Raw genomic sequence first — 17,621 nt, 5'->3', positions numbered from 1 at the left:
GCCAATAGATGGGTATTTAAATTACTTCCAATGCTGGCCAATGCTGACCGATTCTGCCATGAAAACTAATGAATATTTTTGTGGACTTGCATTCAGATCTCTGCAGAATGTGATGTAATGTAAGACACTCCACCTAACCTTTGAGGATCTGATAAACTGTTTCCCCAACCCCTTTGTAAGATTTGAACTTACCAGCCATGTTTAATGGTTCTAATTCTTCCACACCCTTGCCAAGGCTTACTGTCTTTTTTGACTATGCTCATCAAGAGTGCTGGGATAGTAACTGACTGTGATTTGGGTTTGCATTTCTCTGAGGACTGAAAATATCTGGCATCAGTCTTCTACTTATTAGGCATTTGTATACCTTCTTTGGGAAAAAGTTTCTTCAGATACTTTGCCCATTTATTTCATTTAGTTACTTGTTACTTTTTTATACTTTATATAATGAGCTATAAGTCCCTTATCAGCTATATGATTGGCAAATATTTTCACCCATTTCTGTTTTTTTCATTGCCCTAATTTGGACAAAAGGCACAATTTTGGCTACTTCAAACTGCCAAAGGAAACTGAATTAAAAATTACTCATTATGCTGAGAACTGTCTCAAAAAAATAAAAAGATTCAAAAAGGGACAAAAACAGAAGCAGCAAAAATAGTTCAGAAGATGTCTTCTGACTTCTACACACACACACAAAATAACAAAAAGATTTTTTTTAAAAGACTTATTTATTTATTACGTATACAATGTTCTGCCTACACATATGCCTGCACATCAGAAGAGGGCAGCAGATCACATTATAGATGGTTGTGAGCCACCATGTGATTGCTGGGAATTGAACTCAGGACCTTTGAAAGAGCAGCTAGTGCTCTTAACCTCTATGCCATCTCTCCAGTCCTAAAAAGATTTTTAAATGCTAAAAATAATTACCTAACTCAAAATGGCCAGTGCCATTCAACATAAGGATGGTATAAAGCTTACCATCTCATGTTTCCCTTCTAATTTTACGATGTCATTCCCTATGTACTTGATACTTCCTAATTTTTCAATCTTTTTTTTTTTCCAAGACAAGGTTTTCTCTGTGTAGCCCTGGCTGTCCTGGAACTCACTCTGTAGATCAGGCTGGCCTTGAACTCAGAGATCCACCTGCCTCTGCCTCCCAAGTACTAGAATTGAAGGTGTGTGCCACCACTGCCTGGTAATTTTTCAATCTTTGTAGCTACTTCTACCTCTGAATTCCTGTCACATATCAAAGAAGTGCTACTATTATTGTTTTATCTTTAAACAAGACAGGGTTAATTCTACCTTCTCTTACAGTAACTATTTTTTATTTTAATTTTATTTTTATATTAATCACAGGTTGTTTACTTTGTATCCCAGCCGTAGCCCCCTCCCTCATCCCCTCCCAATACTACCTTCCCTCTTTGCCCCTTTCCAAGTCCACTGCTAGGGGAGGTCCTCCTCCCCTTCCATCTGACCCTAGCTTATCAGGTATCTTCAGGACTGGCTGCCATGTCCTCCTCTGTGACCTAGCAAGACTGTTCCTTTCTCAGGGGGAGGGGGGAAGGTAACAGAGCCAGTCATTGAGTTCATGTCAGAAATAGTTCCTGTTCCCCTTACTAGGGTACCCACTTGGTTAGTGAGCTACCACTATTTTAAACCTGGCATGATGGTATGGTTCATACCTGCAATTCAATACTTGGGAGGTGAAGTCAGGATGATCAGAAGTCCAAGGTCCACTTTGGCTACATAAGCCCCATGAAAGAAACTTACTTTCTTACTGTCTTCATAAATATTCTAGGTATATTTTCTTTCACACATTCTTTTCCATGAATAGATAACAGTGAATACTACAACCGGGGACCTCGGTAAGCACCTCCTATTATTAACTAACTTCATCCACACAAGGTCATGATGAAAGTTTTATCACTTTCTTGCACAGATAAACAAATTGTGGTACGGCAAAGTATATGGTCAAAGGTCGCTGTATATTGCAGGGCAAAGATTTAAACCCTAGCAATATAAGTTTCTCAGTTCAGGCTGGTAACCTTAACTACTGACTGTTTTGTAATTATCCTTTATCTACTTCTATACAAATATTTTTGTACTGTGTCCTAGCCATCTTACCACAGTCTTATCACAGGAGAAACTGAATATGGTGGCACACATCAAAAGCTCTACAATAAGCTATACAAAGAGACCCCGACTCAAAACAAACAGAAATCAACAATAATGGAAAGATGCTCTGAAAATAAAATTTAAAAAACAAATGACGGCATGGTACAGCTCAGTGGTAGAACACTTGCTTAGCATGTACCAGGCCCTGGGTCCAAATCCCAATACCAAGGGTAAAAATAATCACCACTCAGAGAGGCAGAGGTAGGCATATTACTGTGAGTTTGAGGCCAGCCTGGTCTACAAAGTGAGTCCAAGCCCAAAACAGACAAGGCTATACAGAGAAACCCTGTCTCAAAAACAAAACAAAACAAACAACATACACACAAATGACAGGTGACATTTAATTTAGTTTTCACTCATGAAATACTTACCTGAGAGTTCCTAATCATATAGCACTATCTTCAAGCATAAACCACACAAACATTAAAAATGGTGTCCTTTTAAATTGGTAAAGAAAACAAATTATTTCGGTAGGACATATCCTAAACCATATTGCGAGGGAGAGGGAAGGCAGAAGGGAAGCAAAGTGGTATTCTCACACCTGCAGGTAAACCAAAACTGGAACATGAACAATGAAAATCAACAATAACCCGGTTGGGGGTAAGGTGGGGTGAGTATAATCAAGTCACTAACTGATAACTAAAAAATTCACACAAACCCAAAAGCCACAGGAAGCCCTCATTTCAAGGGTTTGTAAATAGGTATACCACAGTGAACTAAATATGCCCAACAGAGAAAAACATTTCAACCTTGCTCATAATAACAGAAATATAAAACTATCAATCAGGCTGGAGAGATGGCTCAATGGAGCACTTACTGTTTTACAAAAGACTTGGGTAAGATTCCCAGCATCCACACAGCAGCTCATAACTGCCTGAACTCCAGCAGAACTAATGTCTTCTACCAGATCCCAAGAGCATAAGGCACACACAAACTCACCCACCACACACTCACACAGGCACACATACATACACATAAAAATAATAAATATATTTTAAAATACCAATCAATGGGCCTGCAAGATCTACCTTTGGATAAAAGTACTTGCTGCAGCTAGGTGGTAGTGGCAGCTGCGTGGTGGTGGCACACGCCTTTAATCTCAGTACTTGGGAGGCAGAGGCAAGTGGATCTCTGTGAGTTTGAGGCCAGCCTGGTCTACAGAGCAAGTTCCAGGACAACCTGGGTCACACAGAGAAACCCTGTCTCAAAAAGGCTTAAAAAAACTACTTGCTGCATAAGCCCAATAATAACCTGAGTTCAATCCCTAGAACCCATGGTGAAAGAGCCGATTCCCAAAAATTCTCTTCTGATCTCCACACATACACTCATAGTCAACATGCACTGACAAGAATAAATTTATTTTAAAATTTAAATTCTAATCAAAATAAGGCATCACCTTTACTACCAATATTTGTTTGCTTGTTTATCGAGACAGGGTATCACTATGTAGTTCTGGCTATCCTGGAACTTACTCTGTAGACCAGGCTGGCCTCAAACTCAGAGGTCTGCCTGGCTCTGGGATCAAAGGTGTGTGGCAGTACACCCAGCTATTACCTGCCAAATTTTAAAGATAAAAAAAATAAAAATAAAACAACACAACAAACCCCAATGTACCCAAATAGGCCATACAGTACAATATCAAAAGATATAATTAGTAGTTCTGAGGTTTGCAGAGGTAAACAATCTCTATCAACATCTGAATTCATATTAGCTTTTACCTAGCAATTCTGCTTGATTTAGTGTCCAAACATTCTCATTTGAATACAAAAGGTTATTCAGCAAACCACTACTTTGTACTAAGGAAAATCTGGAAACAATCTAAAAACTGCCTAAAAAGTAATGACAATCCATACAAGGTAAAAGAATGTCACTATTCAAAATAAAATTTGCGGGCCAGTAAGATGGCTCAGTGGGTAAGGGCACTTGTTGCCAAGCTTAACAACCTGAGTTTTATGATCCTTGGAACACATATGGTGGAAGAAAACCAATTCTTCTAAGTTGTCCTCTGACCTCCATATGTGTATTATAAAATTTATTTTTAAATTCTCTTTTAAAAGCAAACAAGCTGGTTACAGTGTCCCATGCTTGTAATCCCAGAAGTTCAGAGGCAGACGCAGGTGGATCTCTGTGAGTTTGCAGCCAGCCTGGTCTACAGAGTGAGTCCAGGACAGCCAAGGCTACACAGAGAAACGCTGTCTCAAAACACCAAAACCAAAACCAAACCAAACATTAAGTTCTCCGAAATAATTTGAACATACTTGCCAAAAGAATTAGGTAGATTCCATGCCAGCTCTCCAAGTTTAATCAAATAGGAAAAAATAAATAAAATAAGGCAAACATCCAAAATAGGATGAATATATCGGTGTAATTTAAAAACAGAGTCAGGCATTGTATAGTATACCTGTAATCCCAGCACCAGGGAGAAGGAGGCAGTAGGTGATTGAGAATTCCAAGAAACTTTTGCTGCCATGGGCTATACCTAATAATATTTACCATATTATAAATTATGCCAGAAAATTAAAATAAATGCTAATGTATCTATAAAGAAAACTGATTTTTTTTTTTTTGCCAGCTACCTACTGCTATGTACAAACTGCCACAAAACTTTAGTAGCTTGAAATATTTATGATCTCAATTTCTATAGTTCAGCAATCTGGGTGATTAACTAGGTCCTTGATAGAGTCCCACCGGCTGAAATTATCTGAAGTCTTGACTGGGAAGGATCCAGTTCCTAGCTTACCCTATGGCTGTTGCCAGAGTTCAATTCTGTATGGCTTGTTGGACTGAGGCCTCAATTCCTCATGAACTATTGGCCAAAGACCTTCCTTGATTGTTTGCCATATAGGTCTTTCCATCAGCCTCTTAAAAACATGATAGCCAGCTTCATTAGCATGAGCCAAGGAGTGCCAGCATGAGAGAGAAAGAAAGCAATCTTGTAATCACAGAAGTGACATTCCTTCAGTTTCCCACTCTGCCCACCTCCCCCCCCTTTTTTATGAGACAGGGTTTCTCTGTGTAGCTCTTGCTGTCCTGGACTCTTTTAGACCAGGGCTGGCCTCAAACTCACAGCGATCCACCTGCCTCTGTCTCCCCAAGTGCTGGGATCACGGGCATGCATCACCACACCTGGCTCTGTTCTCTCTTGACAGTCTTGCTATGTTATAAAGGGCAGTCTCAAATTGCCAAATTGCTGGGCTCATATGATCCCCCTTTAAAATAAAAAGCAGTTGCTTTTCCAAACAAAAACAAAACAATCTTTCTTTATTTCTCTTGTCATTTTATTATTTTATTTGCTTATATCTCCAGCCAACATTTTTATTTTTTATCCATCCATCCATCCATCCATACATACATACATACATACATACATCTTTTGGTTTTTGGAGACAGGTTTTCTCCGTGTAGCACCGGATATCCTGGAACTCTCTTTGTAGACCAAGCTGGCCTTGAACTCACTGAGATCCACTTGCCTCTTCCTCCACTAAGAGGTGGATCTCTGTGAATTGGAGGCTAGCCTACATAGTGAGACCAAGTCTCAAACCCCTCCCTCCAAAAATAATAAATAACTTTTTAAAAAATAAGAATATTTGAATAAAGGACATTTTACAAAAAGCATTATCTGGGGCTTGTGGGATGGTACAGTGGGATAGGTATTTGCCTCAAAGCCTAACAATCCAAGTTTGATCCCTAGAATCTTATAAAAATGGAGAGAATCAACACCTCAAGCTGTTATATTTCATCCATGCTCCTGTCATAGAAAGAAAAAAACTTGTACACATTCACACACACAATACACATACAATAAGTTTTTTAGCATATGTTCTCACTTTTAACATGGCCTACACTTCAATCCAAACAATCCTTAAAGAAACGTGCTTGCTAATGGGTTGTGGTTGCTCATCCCTATGATCCCAGCACTCGGGAAGCTGAAGTAGGGCTGCCAAAAAATTACATCCATACTGAGTTTACAGACAGCCTGGGCTAGTGTGGGACGCTATCTCAACAAAAGGAAGAGAGTGGCATGGTATGGGGCAGAAAAAGAAAATATGTTTTTAAGCTACTGGTCTATCTTTCTCACCATTTGACTCTGACTTTTCTATAAATAAAGAAGACAGACAAAAATGTGTTACAAGTAATTACTATTCATAGAGGGAATAATAAAGGCCATTATGTAGACACTTTGGAAATAAAACACAAGAATCAACACAGAAAACAATAAATTATAATAAAAATTATTGTGACAACATAGGACACATTGATAATTTTATGTACCTTTTTCACAACTAATAAAATTTAATTAGTCACAAGTGGAAATAGAATATCAACTAGGAAATAAACTTAATCATAAAAAAATATGGTCCGAGTATAAGTAGATTTTTTGTTTTGTTTTGAGACAGTCTCACCCTGCAGTTCTGGCTGTCCTGGAACTCACTATGTAGATCAGGCTGGCCTCCAATTCAGAGCTCTGCTTGCTTCTGCCTCCTAAGTGCTGTGATTAGAGGCATGTGTCACCAAGCCCAGACCAATTGTGAGTAGATATTAAATGCTGTGAGGTAAAAATTAATACAGCCACTATGGAAATCAGTTTGAAGATTATTTACACCTCCTTTGTTTATTACTGCTTTATTCACTATAGCAAAGACTTATAATCAACTTAGTTGTCAGACAACAGATGATTGGATAATGAAAATTTGGTACATATAAAAAATGGAATACTACCCGGCTCTAAAGAAAAATTAAGTTAAAAAAATTAGAGGGGCCAGGTGCAGTGACACACACCTGTAATCTCAGCACTCTGGGAAGCATAGGCAGGTAGATCTCTGTGAGTTCGAGGCCACCCTGGTCTACAGAGTAAGTTCAGGACAGCCAAGGCTACACAGAAAATCCCTGTCTTCATAAAAAAAAAAAAAATACAGAGAGCCAGGTGTGGTAGCACATGTATCTCTGGGAGTTTGAAGTCAGCCTGAGGTATGGTTCAAGTATACATAGCAAGTCCCATGCCAGCCAGAACTACATAATGAAGTCCTGTTTTGAAAAAACAAAAAAACATGAACATGGATATACTTAGAAGTACATTAAGTAAGGCCACACAATCACAGAAAGAGCAAGCCTTATGTTCTCTCTCATATGCAGAATGTAGCCAATTATATGCTAACAAATGTACACGAAGAAAAAAAAACAAGAAAAGCTAAATATAAGTGTATAAGGATTGACTGAATGTAGATACTGGATATGAGTTATTAAAGAGGATATAAAACTAATTGCTTTTTGGTTTTGGTGGTGAATAAGTACATAAAATATTTGATATTGAAAGTATAAAATTTAATGTGAAGCTCCACAGCTTCTGTTCTGAGTATAAAGAGGTTCACTTGTATTTGGTTAATTTCGGTATATGATGTTTTATTTATTTGCAAGAATTTTTATAATAATGTATAAAAATTGAAAAATAAAATAAAAATGGAAAATATCTGAAGAGAGTTCAAGTTAAGACAAAATGTAAATGAGAAGGAATGAACTACTAATATTAAAGATTATATGTCAAATAAAGAGGTTTTTAAAAAGTAATACCAACTACTTTGTAAACTCAGATATTAAAATTCATGAACAAACACTTAAGTACCTAACACTATGTGAAATTAAAAAATGATCAAATTTCTTTCCTCTGAAATTTAACTGTCTAAAAAATATAAAATATAAACACTACATATTTGTAAGGAATCAACTATGATGAATCTTGTAAACAATCCCCCCCAAAGGGGCTGAGAGATATAGGTCCAATGGTATACTATTTAACTAGCAAAGACTTCTTGTTCCATCCCAAGAAATATGGGAAAAAGTGATCATACATACACTCTATTTTATGTGGATTTAATGTTTCCTACATACAACTTCTCCAGTCAGGGCCAATAAATGACACATAAAATTTTAGCATACAACTCTAATCCCAGTATTCTGGCAGCTGAGGTTGAGTAATCACAAGTTTGAGACTTCCCTAGGCTGGGATACACAGTGGGACCTTGTCTCAAAAAAAAAAAGAAAGAAAGATAGAGAGAAAAAGAGAGACAGAAAGAAAGAGAGAGAAAAAAAAAGACAAATGAGTATTACATTCACTATAATATGAAATATGAATATTACTAAAAGAAAGTACTGCTTGTATATAGATGATATCATTGTAGCTTTTCCTGCATCTTATTTAAAAAAAAAAAAAAAGCTTGGGGACCAGAGAGATGGATCAACAGTTATTAGAACTTGCTGTTCTAGTGTTCAGATCTCAGCAACATGTCAGGAGGCTCACAACTGCTTGTAACTCCAGCTTCAGGGAATTCAATACCCTTTTCTAGCCTCTACAAGCACCCACACTTACATGCACATACCTCACACAGACACATAATTTAAAATATTTTTAAATGAAACCTTGGCAATAGTTAAAATAATGTAACTAGGCCATTTACTTATTAATATCTATGCCAGAAAAGTGGAAATTCATCAGGTTGGCAAATAGGGGAAAAAAAATAACAAAAATGGTTCCTTCCTGAACTATACTCTTGCCTGCCCGGACTAATTTATCAGAGATTCTGGGAAGGGGAGAAAATACAAAGCCTGGAAGATGGATTACAAAATTAATAGCACCCTAAAAGCAACAGAATCTACCATATATTATCCTTTCCGAACTTCATAAAATTTTATATACTTCCCACTATGGCAAATGTCATATGAACTCATTCCTCACAATAATCCTAATACAGTGTATCCTAATAGAGTGTATATATTGTATAGTGAGGCTTGTAGTGTGAGAAATATGCCCAAGGTTACAAAGCTATTAAGTGGCAGAGAGCCAAGAGTCTTGACTCTAAAAACTATACTATTTACCTACTACTACACTACTTATTACCACAATATAGATGAAAGGCCATAAGTTTCCAGACTTAGCTTCATCCCTTGGGCAAATCACCTGACCTTACCTAGCAGTGTATCATCAGTAAATGAGGGCAATGTCAGCTACCCAACCTTCTCTAAAGCATCTGAGTGATGCTAATAGAGTTAATGTATTTGCAAACATGCTATAAAAATGATAGGACACTATGTAAATGTAAGGTTTTCTTAAAATGAAGCCAAGTATCATATTTTAGCCTTAAAATAGTTTGTAGACTTAAAAGCAATTTTAGTAACAGTTAATTTTTTTTTTTACGATTTTTATTTTAATTATGTGTAGGTGAGTGGGTATGGACAAGTGTTCATGGAGGCCAGGGGCATTAGAGTTCCCGGAAGCTGGAGTTATAGGCCACCTGATATGAGAACTAGGAATTAGTCCTCTATAAGAACAGCTGTGTTCTTAATGACTGAGACTTCTCTCTTGCCCCTAGTCAAATCACCTTTTAATACTCCCAAGCAAAACTTTAGTTAAAAACAAAAACACTGAGACATTTTAGAAAAGAAAAAAAACTATGGAAACAGTTAAAAGACCAGTTTGGTAGGACACTCTAAACTATACAGTGAGAGCCCTGTCTGGTAATAAACATATACATTCAGTGGCCACCTGACATGATATGTAACATATGCCTGTAATCCCAGCATTCAGAGGACTAAGGCAGAAGGATCAGAATTTTGAGCCAGTTTGGGCTATGCAGTGAAATACTATCTCCAAAAAAAAAAAAAAAAAAAAAAAAAGCATACTTTAAGACTGGCAAATTGGCTCAGTAGGTAAAGGCACTCACTGCTAACCTGAGTCTGTTCTGTAGGGACCCATGTGGTAAATGCTGTCTTCTGACCACCATTCATGTACTATCACACACACACACACACACACACACACACACACACACACAAAGACACATAAATAAATATCAACCAAAGCAAAAAATATCAGTTGGCGCTAGCAGTTGGGAAGGATGACTAGGTGGAGCACAAGCTACTCTAGATACATGTTATTATACACTTGTCAAAATTCATACATTGTATAACATTACTGAACCCTGTAAAAGATGGGGTTATACAGTAATAATATATCTGTAGCACCTGAACAATAGTAACAAATTGTAACACATTGCTGCTCTGCAGTTTCTACTCAAATTTCTGTAAATATCTATAATGTTTAATAATGTATGCTTAGTTTTTATTGTTTGTTTGATTTGTTTTTCAAGACAGGATTTCTCTTGTATAACAGCACTGGCTGTCCAGGAACTCTCAGGACAGACCAGGCTGGCACTGAACTCGTAGATCTGCCTGCCTCTACCACCTGTACCACCATGCCCAGCATTTACCTCATTTCTTACATCAATGCTGTCCAACAGAATTTTATTCAATGACAATGTCTTAGAGCCAGGTGTAATGGGTCATACCTGTAATTCTGGCACTAGGAGAGCTGCAAATTTGAGGCTGGTATGGGCTACATATTGAGTTCCAGGTTAGCATGGACTATACAGTGAGACCCTGGCTTTCAAAAACAGAAACAAAACAGAGACTCCAGAAACTGTCCTAGATCTGCTGTAATATGCACAGCAATATTAATGCTACTGAAATACTTGAAATTTGGTTAGTATAATTGAAAAAGGTAAGTTTAAAACTTTATTTAACCTTAACAAATTGAGGCTGGGCCCAATGGTACAGGCCTATAATCCCCACTACTCAGTCCCTAGTATTAAAAAACAAAAATAATTAAATAGCTACATGTGGTTAGTGCCTATAGTACCAGCAGTTTTAAGACAATTCTTGAAATGACACCTAGAAATATACTGCAATATTACCTTTAGAAAAGTCACCTCAAGAAACCTGTTCAAGTGAATATAGTTATGAAACCATGCTATAATTAACTGAGCAGGTCAAGAGTGACTAGGCACTTAGGCCCAGGAGTTCAAGGCCAGGCAGATGAACACGACAACATTTTGTCTCTTTTTTTAAAAAGCAGGTATGAAAAAAAAAAAGCAGGTATGATAATCCCACTTGCACAGCACTTGGAAGAGCAGACCAGACACTGCCTCAGAAATATAAGTGAGTAGGCAGATGATTTGAACCAGGAACAACAGAGCCCATCTCCATAACAAATTATGTTTCTCAATTCCTCCAATATTTTAAAAGCAACTGAGTTTGTTTAACATCATTTCTGCTTCCTGAAAAACAAAAATATAGAGGTTAAGTTTTTAAAAAGGACTATTTTCTCAAGTTACTAACCTAGAATCAATAAATTGAAGATCACGAATGAGCAACTAAAAATTAATTTTTACAGACATAAGATGTTCATCCAATTTTAAACTGAAGATGTAAAAACTAATGTTTTTTTTATTCCATTTTATAGTCAGATAAAAACCAAAAGACGCCCAGAAAACCATGAGCAAAGAAATACAAAGTAAAAATAAAACAGTAGACATACAAGACTATTCATATCTAGCTATTAACCAGAGCTTTGAACTCTAAAAGTCATTACCTCTTACCCTCCTAGTTTAAAATACTAGTTGATTAAACCTTTCTTCCTAATTCAATGACTTTTTGTCCTTATTCCAGTGGCATAAAAGGGAACTTATGTCCTCAATTGCAATGGCTTTTTATCAGAGTTCTCCCCTGGGGAACCTATGAAATCAAACACTGAGATTGGCTCCTCACCCTCAGGGAATAAATGTCCAAAGTGACAGTGTTAAATCCCCAAAGAACTGTTGGGCCACAGCTTCTTTTCCAGTCCTACAAGCAGTAGATCCTTCTTTTATGAGACAGAATAGCACGACAATCCCCAACCTTAGAAAAAAGCACCAAAGGCCAGAGTGGTGGCTCAAGGCTGTAATCTCAGCACTCAGGAAACTAAGGCAAGAGGATCATGGTAAGTTGGAAGTAAGCCTGGGGTACATAGTCAATTAAGGCCAGCCTGCTACAGGGTAAGAACCTATTTCAAAAAAAAATCATAAAAGTGAAGGAGAAAAGGAACAGGCCCCAAAAAGCCAATTCTTGACACTGCTCAAATGTAAACCAGACCTTTGTTCTCCCTTTTGAAGTTCATGAATCACATTAGAAAAATATTATTTCGTAACTTCATACAGGAGTGGCTTTTAAGATTAGTCAAATACATAATTAAGTAATATTAAATAGCCCTCAGTGGTCAAGCAGGGTGTCCAACAAGTCGAGTGGTTTCAGGATGTTCTCCTCCAAGAAAAAAGGATGGAATTTCCACCTTTCAATACCATACCCCCCAGTTCTTGTTTCCAGGGCCCGAAAGCCCTGTACCCTATTCATTGTGCAATCATTGTCAAAATTCCACCCACTGAGCTCCAGAACAAGTGGATTTCTCCCGTTCTGAAAGAGATCTCGATTTTCCTGTATCCAGGGAGACACTGAAAACTCCTTGACATGAAACAAGTATGGCAAGGGGGAACAAACGGTCCAGCTCTTCTGCTAGATTAAGGAAGACCAAACCCCAAACCCAGGAGGCACTCAAGTTTCCGCTTACCAAATCAAAAAGAAAGAAAAGAAAGAGAGGGTAGTAGCAGGAACGGGAAAACTGCTATCAGATGATGATGCTCTTTCCCCAGCATCACCACTTCATCCTCAGCCTCACGCTCACGGCAGGTCACTAATGCCCAGAGACCAAGCCCCAGGTGTGGGTCCCGGGAGCCCCACAGCGTCCCCCGCGTAGCTGCCCGCACAGTGGCGAAGGGAGGGGGGCGGAGGGGAGGGGGGCAAGGGGCTAAACACAGCCCTGGCTCCGGCGCTGTTATCTTACTGCGCAACAGCCTCAGCTCTGAGGCCGGGGAGCACCCCGCAGCGCGCCCTACGCACCTGCCCAGCGCTGAGCAATCTTGAACGTACCCCCCGTGAGCCCCCACCCCCACACCGCTGCCTCCTCGGGCAGCGGAGTCCCACGGCACAAGTGACCACACGTGCTGAGACAGAACACCTGACGCCCCGGACAGCTCCGTCCGCACGTGGCTGTCACACCAGGAGCTCCCCTGCCTAGCACCCCTTCGTCCTCCCTTCCAGGGGTCCACCCTGCCCTCCCTCAGCCCCCTGCCGCCGAGTGTCCCCAAGTCCCAACCATCGTCCCTCCTCTCCCTATCCATTTCAGTCCCACACCCCCGACCTGCTCCAACTATCGTTACTCCACTGAAGGAAAGGGGGAATGGGGCCAAATGTTCGTCCCGTGGCTAAAGGGAAAAGGGGGTAAGTGAAAAGGTGAACCCCGAAAAAGGTAACCCAATCATCCCCTCAAACATAACCGTAACGAAGGCGTCCCCTCCACTGACCTTCTTCGGGGGGCTGCGTCGCCGACCGCCCCGTCCCCCTTCAACAGCCTCCTCCTCAGTACCGCCGCCTCTTCCCCGCGTTGCCTCCTCAACCCGAGTCGCCATGAGGTGACGGCAGCAGCCAAACAAGCGGCTGGACCAGGGGCACGGAACCTCGCAGGGGCTTCGGCCCCGCCCCCTTCACGCCCCAACCACTCGTACCCTCAAAGTCTTCCACGTGACCGGAGGAGGTTGGCTCCCAACAGAAGGCCGTTTGATGGGGGTGGGGAACGTCGAATTGTGGGCGGGGCTTCTGTTAAGGCCAAAGGGCAGACGAAGGCCGCTGGAGTCTGCGCGGACAGGGAAAGGGAGGAGACTACAAGTCCCAGAAAAACGTGCGCTCACGGCGTCCAGCCACAGATCGGGATTGGAGCGCCCCGAGCGTCAGGGCGCAGAGTAACTTCAGTGCTGAGTGTGTAGCGTAATGGGGCTTGTAGTCTCTGAAAGGCAATGGCATTGTACCGGAAAGAAGTCATTATTAACCTACAAGAAAAGTTTTAAAATATTTCAGAGTTTGAGAAGGAATAAAACCAGAAACTTTTTTTTTTTTGCCTGTGTTTCTGTTCTTCAGAGTTGAGCGGGGTATGATTTGAGAATAAGGGATTCTAACTTCGCTATTTTCGAGGTGGGAGGTGTAATCTCAGAATCTGAGGCAATTAGACACTTGCCGAGAGTATAGCCTCGTTATCAGAGTTCTCACCAAGGTTTTAACTATCCAGAGGCCTGTTCACCTTGGCTGAACTGCTCTGGCTTCACACTTAGTCAAAGATTAATTCATGTTGAATGTTTCTTGCGTTCTCCACCATACGTTTTGCTACTTAAAAATGCCAATAAACTTGATTTACTGAAACAGTTCTCATTCTTGATATGGTGGGAAAGGTTCCCACACAGAAATATCTCGTTTCTAATTTCCACATCTTCAGGGCCAGCATCTAAAAGTCACAGAACATCACAAAATCCAGACATTGATTTAAATAATTCATTATTAAAATCTGTGCAAATATACACACATATGTGTATTACAATTGAACACAAAGCAATGGTATCAGGAGTCAAAACTTAAATAATATAAGTGATAGAAAATTAAACAAATTCTTTGGGCAAAACAGAGTTGGTTTTGTTATTGATGTTGTTTGTTTGGGGTTTTTATTATGCTTTTTCATTTGTTTCTTTTGTAGTGCTTGTGGTCAAACCAAGGAGTTTATGCATACAACACCAGTACTTAACCACTGAACTACACTCCAGCTCAGTTCAATTGTAGAAATTCTTAATTTTAATTATTTTTTTTTAACTTGTGAAAGGTACTGTTATTCAGACACTTCATTCCAGGTTTGAGATTTCAAAACAAAAAGATCCTTCAAGACACAAATGGTAGATGATGAAGAACTTACAGCTAGCCTCTATATACCATCTCTCATCTTCTAAAATAAAAACTATTCCAGCAAGACTTAGAATAAATGTATTAGTAGTGCAATTCTCCATGGCTTTGACTGACTAAATGCACCATAGTTAAATTATGGTATAATATAATAACAGGTAGCTACTAAAATTACAAACATTTTTTGACTTAGGAAAAAAAGATCTCAATTTATACAGAACAGCATAATAATATATTCATAATAAATGTCAGAAAATTATTCCTCAGGCTGGTGTGGTAGTGTAAGCCTTTAAAAAGATCAGCACTCAGGGGACTGAGGCAGGTGCATCTCTGTGAGTCTGAGACTAATCTAGCCTACATAGTGAGTGGCAAGCCAGCCATTACTGCATATTAAGACCCTGTCTCAAAAAAAAAAAAAAAAGGAAAGAAAGAAAACGAGCCTTGCATTAGGGTGCACACCTTTAATCCAGCATCAGCATCAGAGAGGCAGAGGCAGGCAGATGTCTTTTGAGGCCAGCCTTATCTACATAGCAAGCTCTGGGACAACCAGGACTACATAGAGAGACCCTGTCTCAGAAAACAGAAATAGGTGGCTTGAGAGATGGCTCAGCAGTTAAGAGCATTGACTGTTCTTCCAGAGGACCTGGGTTCAATTCCCAGCACCTACATGGCAGCCCATAACTGTTTGTAACTCCAAGATCTGACTTCACACAGACATACATGAAGGCAAAACACCAATGCACATAAAATAAAAATAAATAGCAAACAAAAAGAAAGAAAGAAAAGAAAACTATTCCTTGATAAGTTAGTTTTTTCTGAGTGGTGAGATTTGAGCGTATGTTTATTAGGATGGTGCAGCGAAGTCACATGGTGGGTTCATAAATCACACCACGTGACTGATTCCATGTGGGAGGTTTTATTTAGGGAAGGGGGAGGGGTCACAGAGACCTTCTCTGGGCAGATTAGGAGAGAGAGAGAGTGAGAGGAGGTGGTTCGAGTTTTCTTACAAGGTGACCCAGAGCATGAGCAAGTGGTCTGTCTGCAAATGGCCCGTAGGTGGCCTCACAGATTCTGGATGTCCCTTTTGTCAGGTCCCTTGGGGACTGGCCATAGAAATGCCTGCTTACATATCCCAACATTCCTCCCTTTTTGTTTTATTAAAAAGTGAGGAGCTAGGAAGGGGGTGATGGTGGGGAGGGTATAGGGGCAACCTTTGTTCAAGCTACTTCCTGCTGATTAGGGGCATTGTCATTCTCAGGGTATAGCTGGTCCCCACCATCAGGGTTGATGGGAAGCTCATTGTCATCTGGTTCTGTGGGCAGAGGTTGATAATCCTATAAGAGTAACTGATTAATGGTTTGGTTAGAGAATTTTTGCATTTGTTGTTGGAGGAATGTAAAGAAGACGTTAATAAAGCAGGGTGCAAAAAGCAAAAGCAGAAAGATGAGCAGAAGAGGTGTGAAGAAGAGCAGAATCCATTTCCATATGGGGTTCTCAAAGGCCCAAGAGCTAGAGGGCTCGAGCTGTTCCCTTTACTTTTGTAGATCTGTCTGGAGTTGTTGGATTTTGTCCTTTACTATACCCGACTGGTTGACATAAAAACAGCAATCCTCCTGGAGGAAGAGGCAAAGGCCACCTTCTTTAGCTGTGGGGAGATCCAATCCTTGTTGGTTTTGAAGTACTACTGCTGCCAGTGAATCACTCTGTCTTTGGAGGGTTAATATTGTTTGAGCCACTTGCTGGAGGTCCTGGATGATCTGGGAAGAAAGCTGATATACAAAGTTAGTGCGGTGGCTGGCACTGTTGTCTCGATCCTGACAGCGCCGTGATTTCTGCAACAGCCAAGAGGGGCAGGATTTGAATTGCCCTCTTATCCTGCTGGACAGCTATTGAGTCCATGACCAGGATTGGTAGGGTAATAAATTTCATTTATCACCCCCAGCTCAGGGAAGAGGAGCACCAGTGTGCAAACTCCTGACCACCCAGCAGGCAGATGATGGTGGACCTGAGTACCACAAAGAATCGAAGTATTATTAGCAGTAGAGGATTGGGATTGAGATGAGGTATCAAGGATTATAGTTTTATTACAGGCTAAGGAACTTAGCATTCCTACAGAGTGTGTCCCAGATGCCTTGAAACAGCTTGCCAAAGAGGATGCCAAAGAGGATGTTATGAAAAAGGTAGGGGGTTCTGGCAACATCAGAATCAGGACAGTTAGTGAATGGTGAAGGTTACTTGACAGAGTCACCAGAGAAGTTGTCAGCAGTAGTTCTGAGTTGGTTCCAGGTAGGACACACAGCCAGCAAGCTTTAAAACTGCCCAGGTGGGTTACCTTAAGGAGCTTATAGGCCGAGGTCAGAGTCTGAAGTAGGAGATGAAATGACAAGTTTGTGTTATTCTTGAGGGGGGATGTTAGAGAGGTAATGACCTTAGAGGAGGGTTTAATTACCTTCTCTACTTCTCCCATCCCCAGGGATTGGGTAATTGGAACATATTTTCTCTGGATATGAATGGTACTTATCACTAAATTGGGTGTGTAGCAGCAGTAGAGTTTTCCAAGATGCCTGTTTCCCATCTGGGATCTCAGGGGTCTCAGATGTATAAGTAGAGAGTCTTTTTTTTTATACAGGTGAAGGAGCTTCTTCTGTGCTGGTGTGTGGATTTGCAAGACCAGTATGGGCAGCCTCTATATCTGTATGGCCATTTTTTACATCAATCTTTTGCTTGATCAAAGAGGAAACAAACAAAAATTGTATCAAATAAGAGAGGAGGAATAGATGTGGGGGTGATGGCTATTTCATTTG

At 40.1% G+C, this 17,621-nt stretch overlaps 1 protein-coding gene across 3 annotated transcripts in view; it reads right to left on the bottom strand.

Annotated features, from left to right (window-relative positions):
* Positions 1-13,636, bottom strand: part of Txlng (taxilin gamma) — a 50,700-nt gene extending 37,064 nt beyond the window's left edge. The window contains exon 1 of one of the 3 annotated variants that reach the window (XM_021626475.2): positions 13,401-13,636. In XM_021626475.2, the coding sequence (XP_021482150.1) occupies positions 13,401-13,505 (105 nt within the window). In that variant the 5' untranslated portion in view covers positions 13,506-13,636. The remainder of the gene's footprint in view (positions 1-13,400) is intronic. The other 2 variants (XM_060374880.1, XM_060374879.1) reach the window with 2 other exon arrangements.
* Positions 13,637-17,621: the final 3,985 nt, after the last annotated feature.

The sequence above is a fragment of the Meriones unguiculatus genome, chromosome X (genome assembly GCF_030254825.1).
Source record: "Meriones unguiculatus strain TT.TT164.6M chromosome X, Bangor_MerUng_6.1, whole genome shotgun sequence".
NCBI lineage: Eukaryota > Metazoa > Chordata > Mammalia > Rodentia > Muridae > Meriones > Meriones unguiculatus.
Note: the sequence above shows the minus strand (reverse complement) of the source record. Positions and strands in the feature narration are given on the sequence as shown.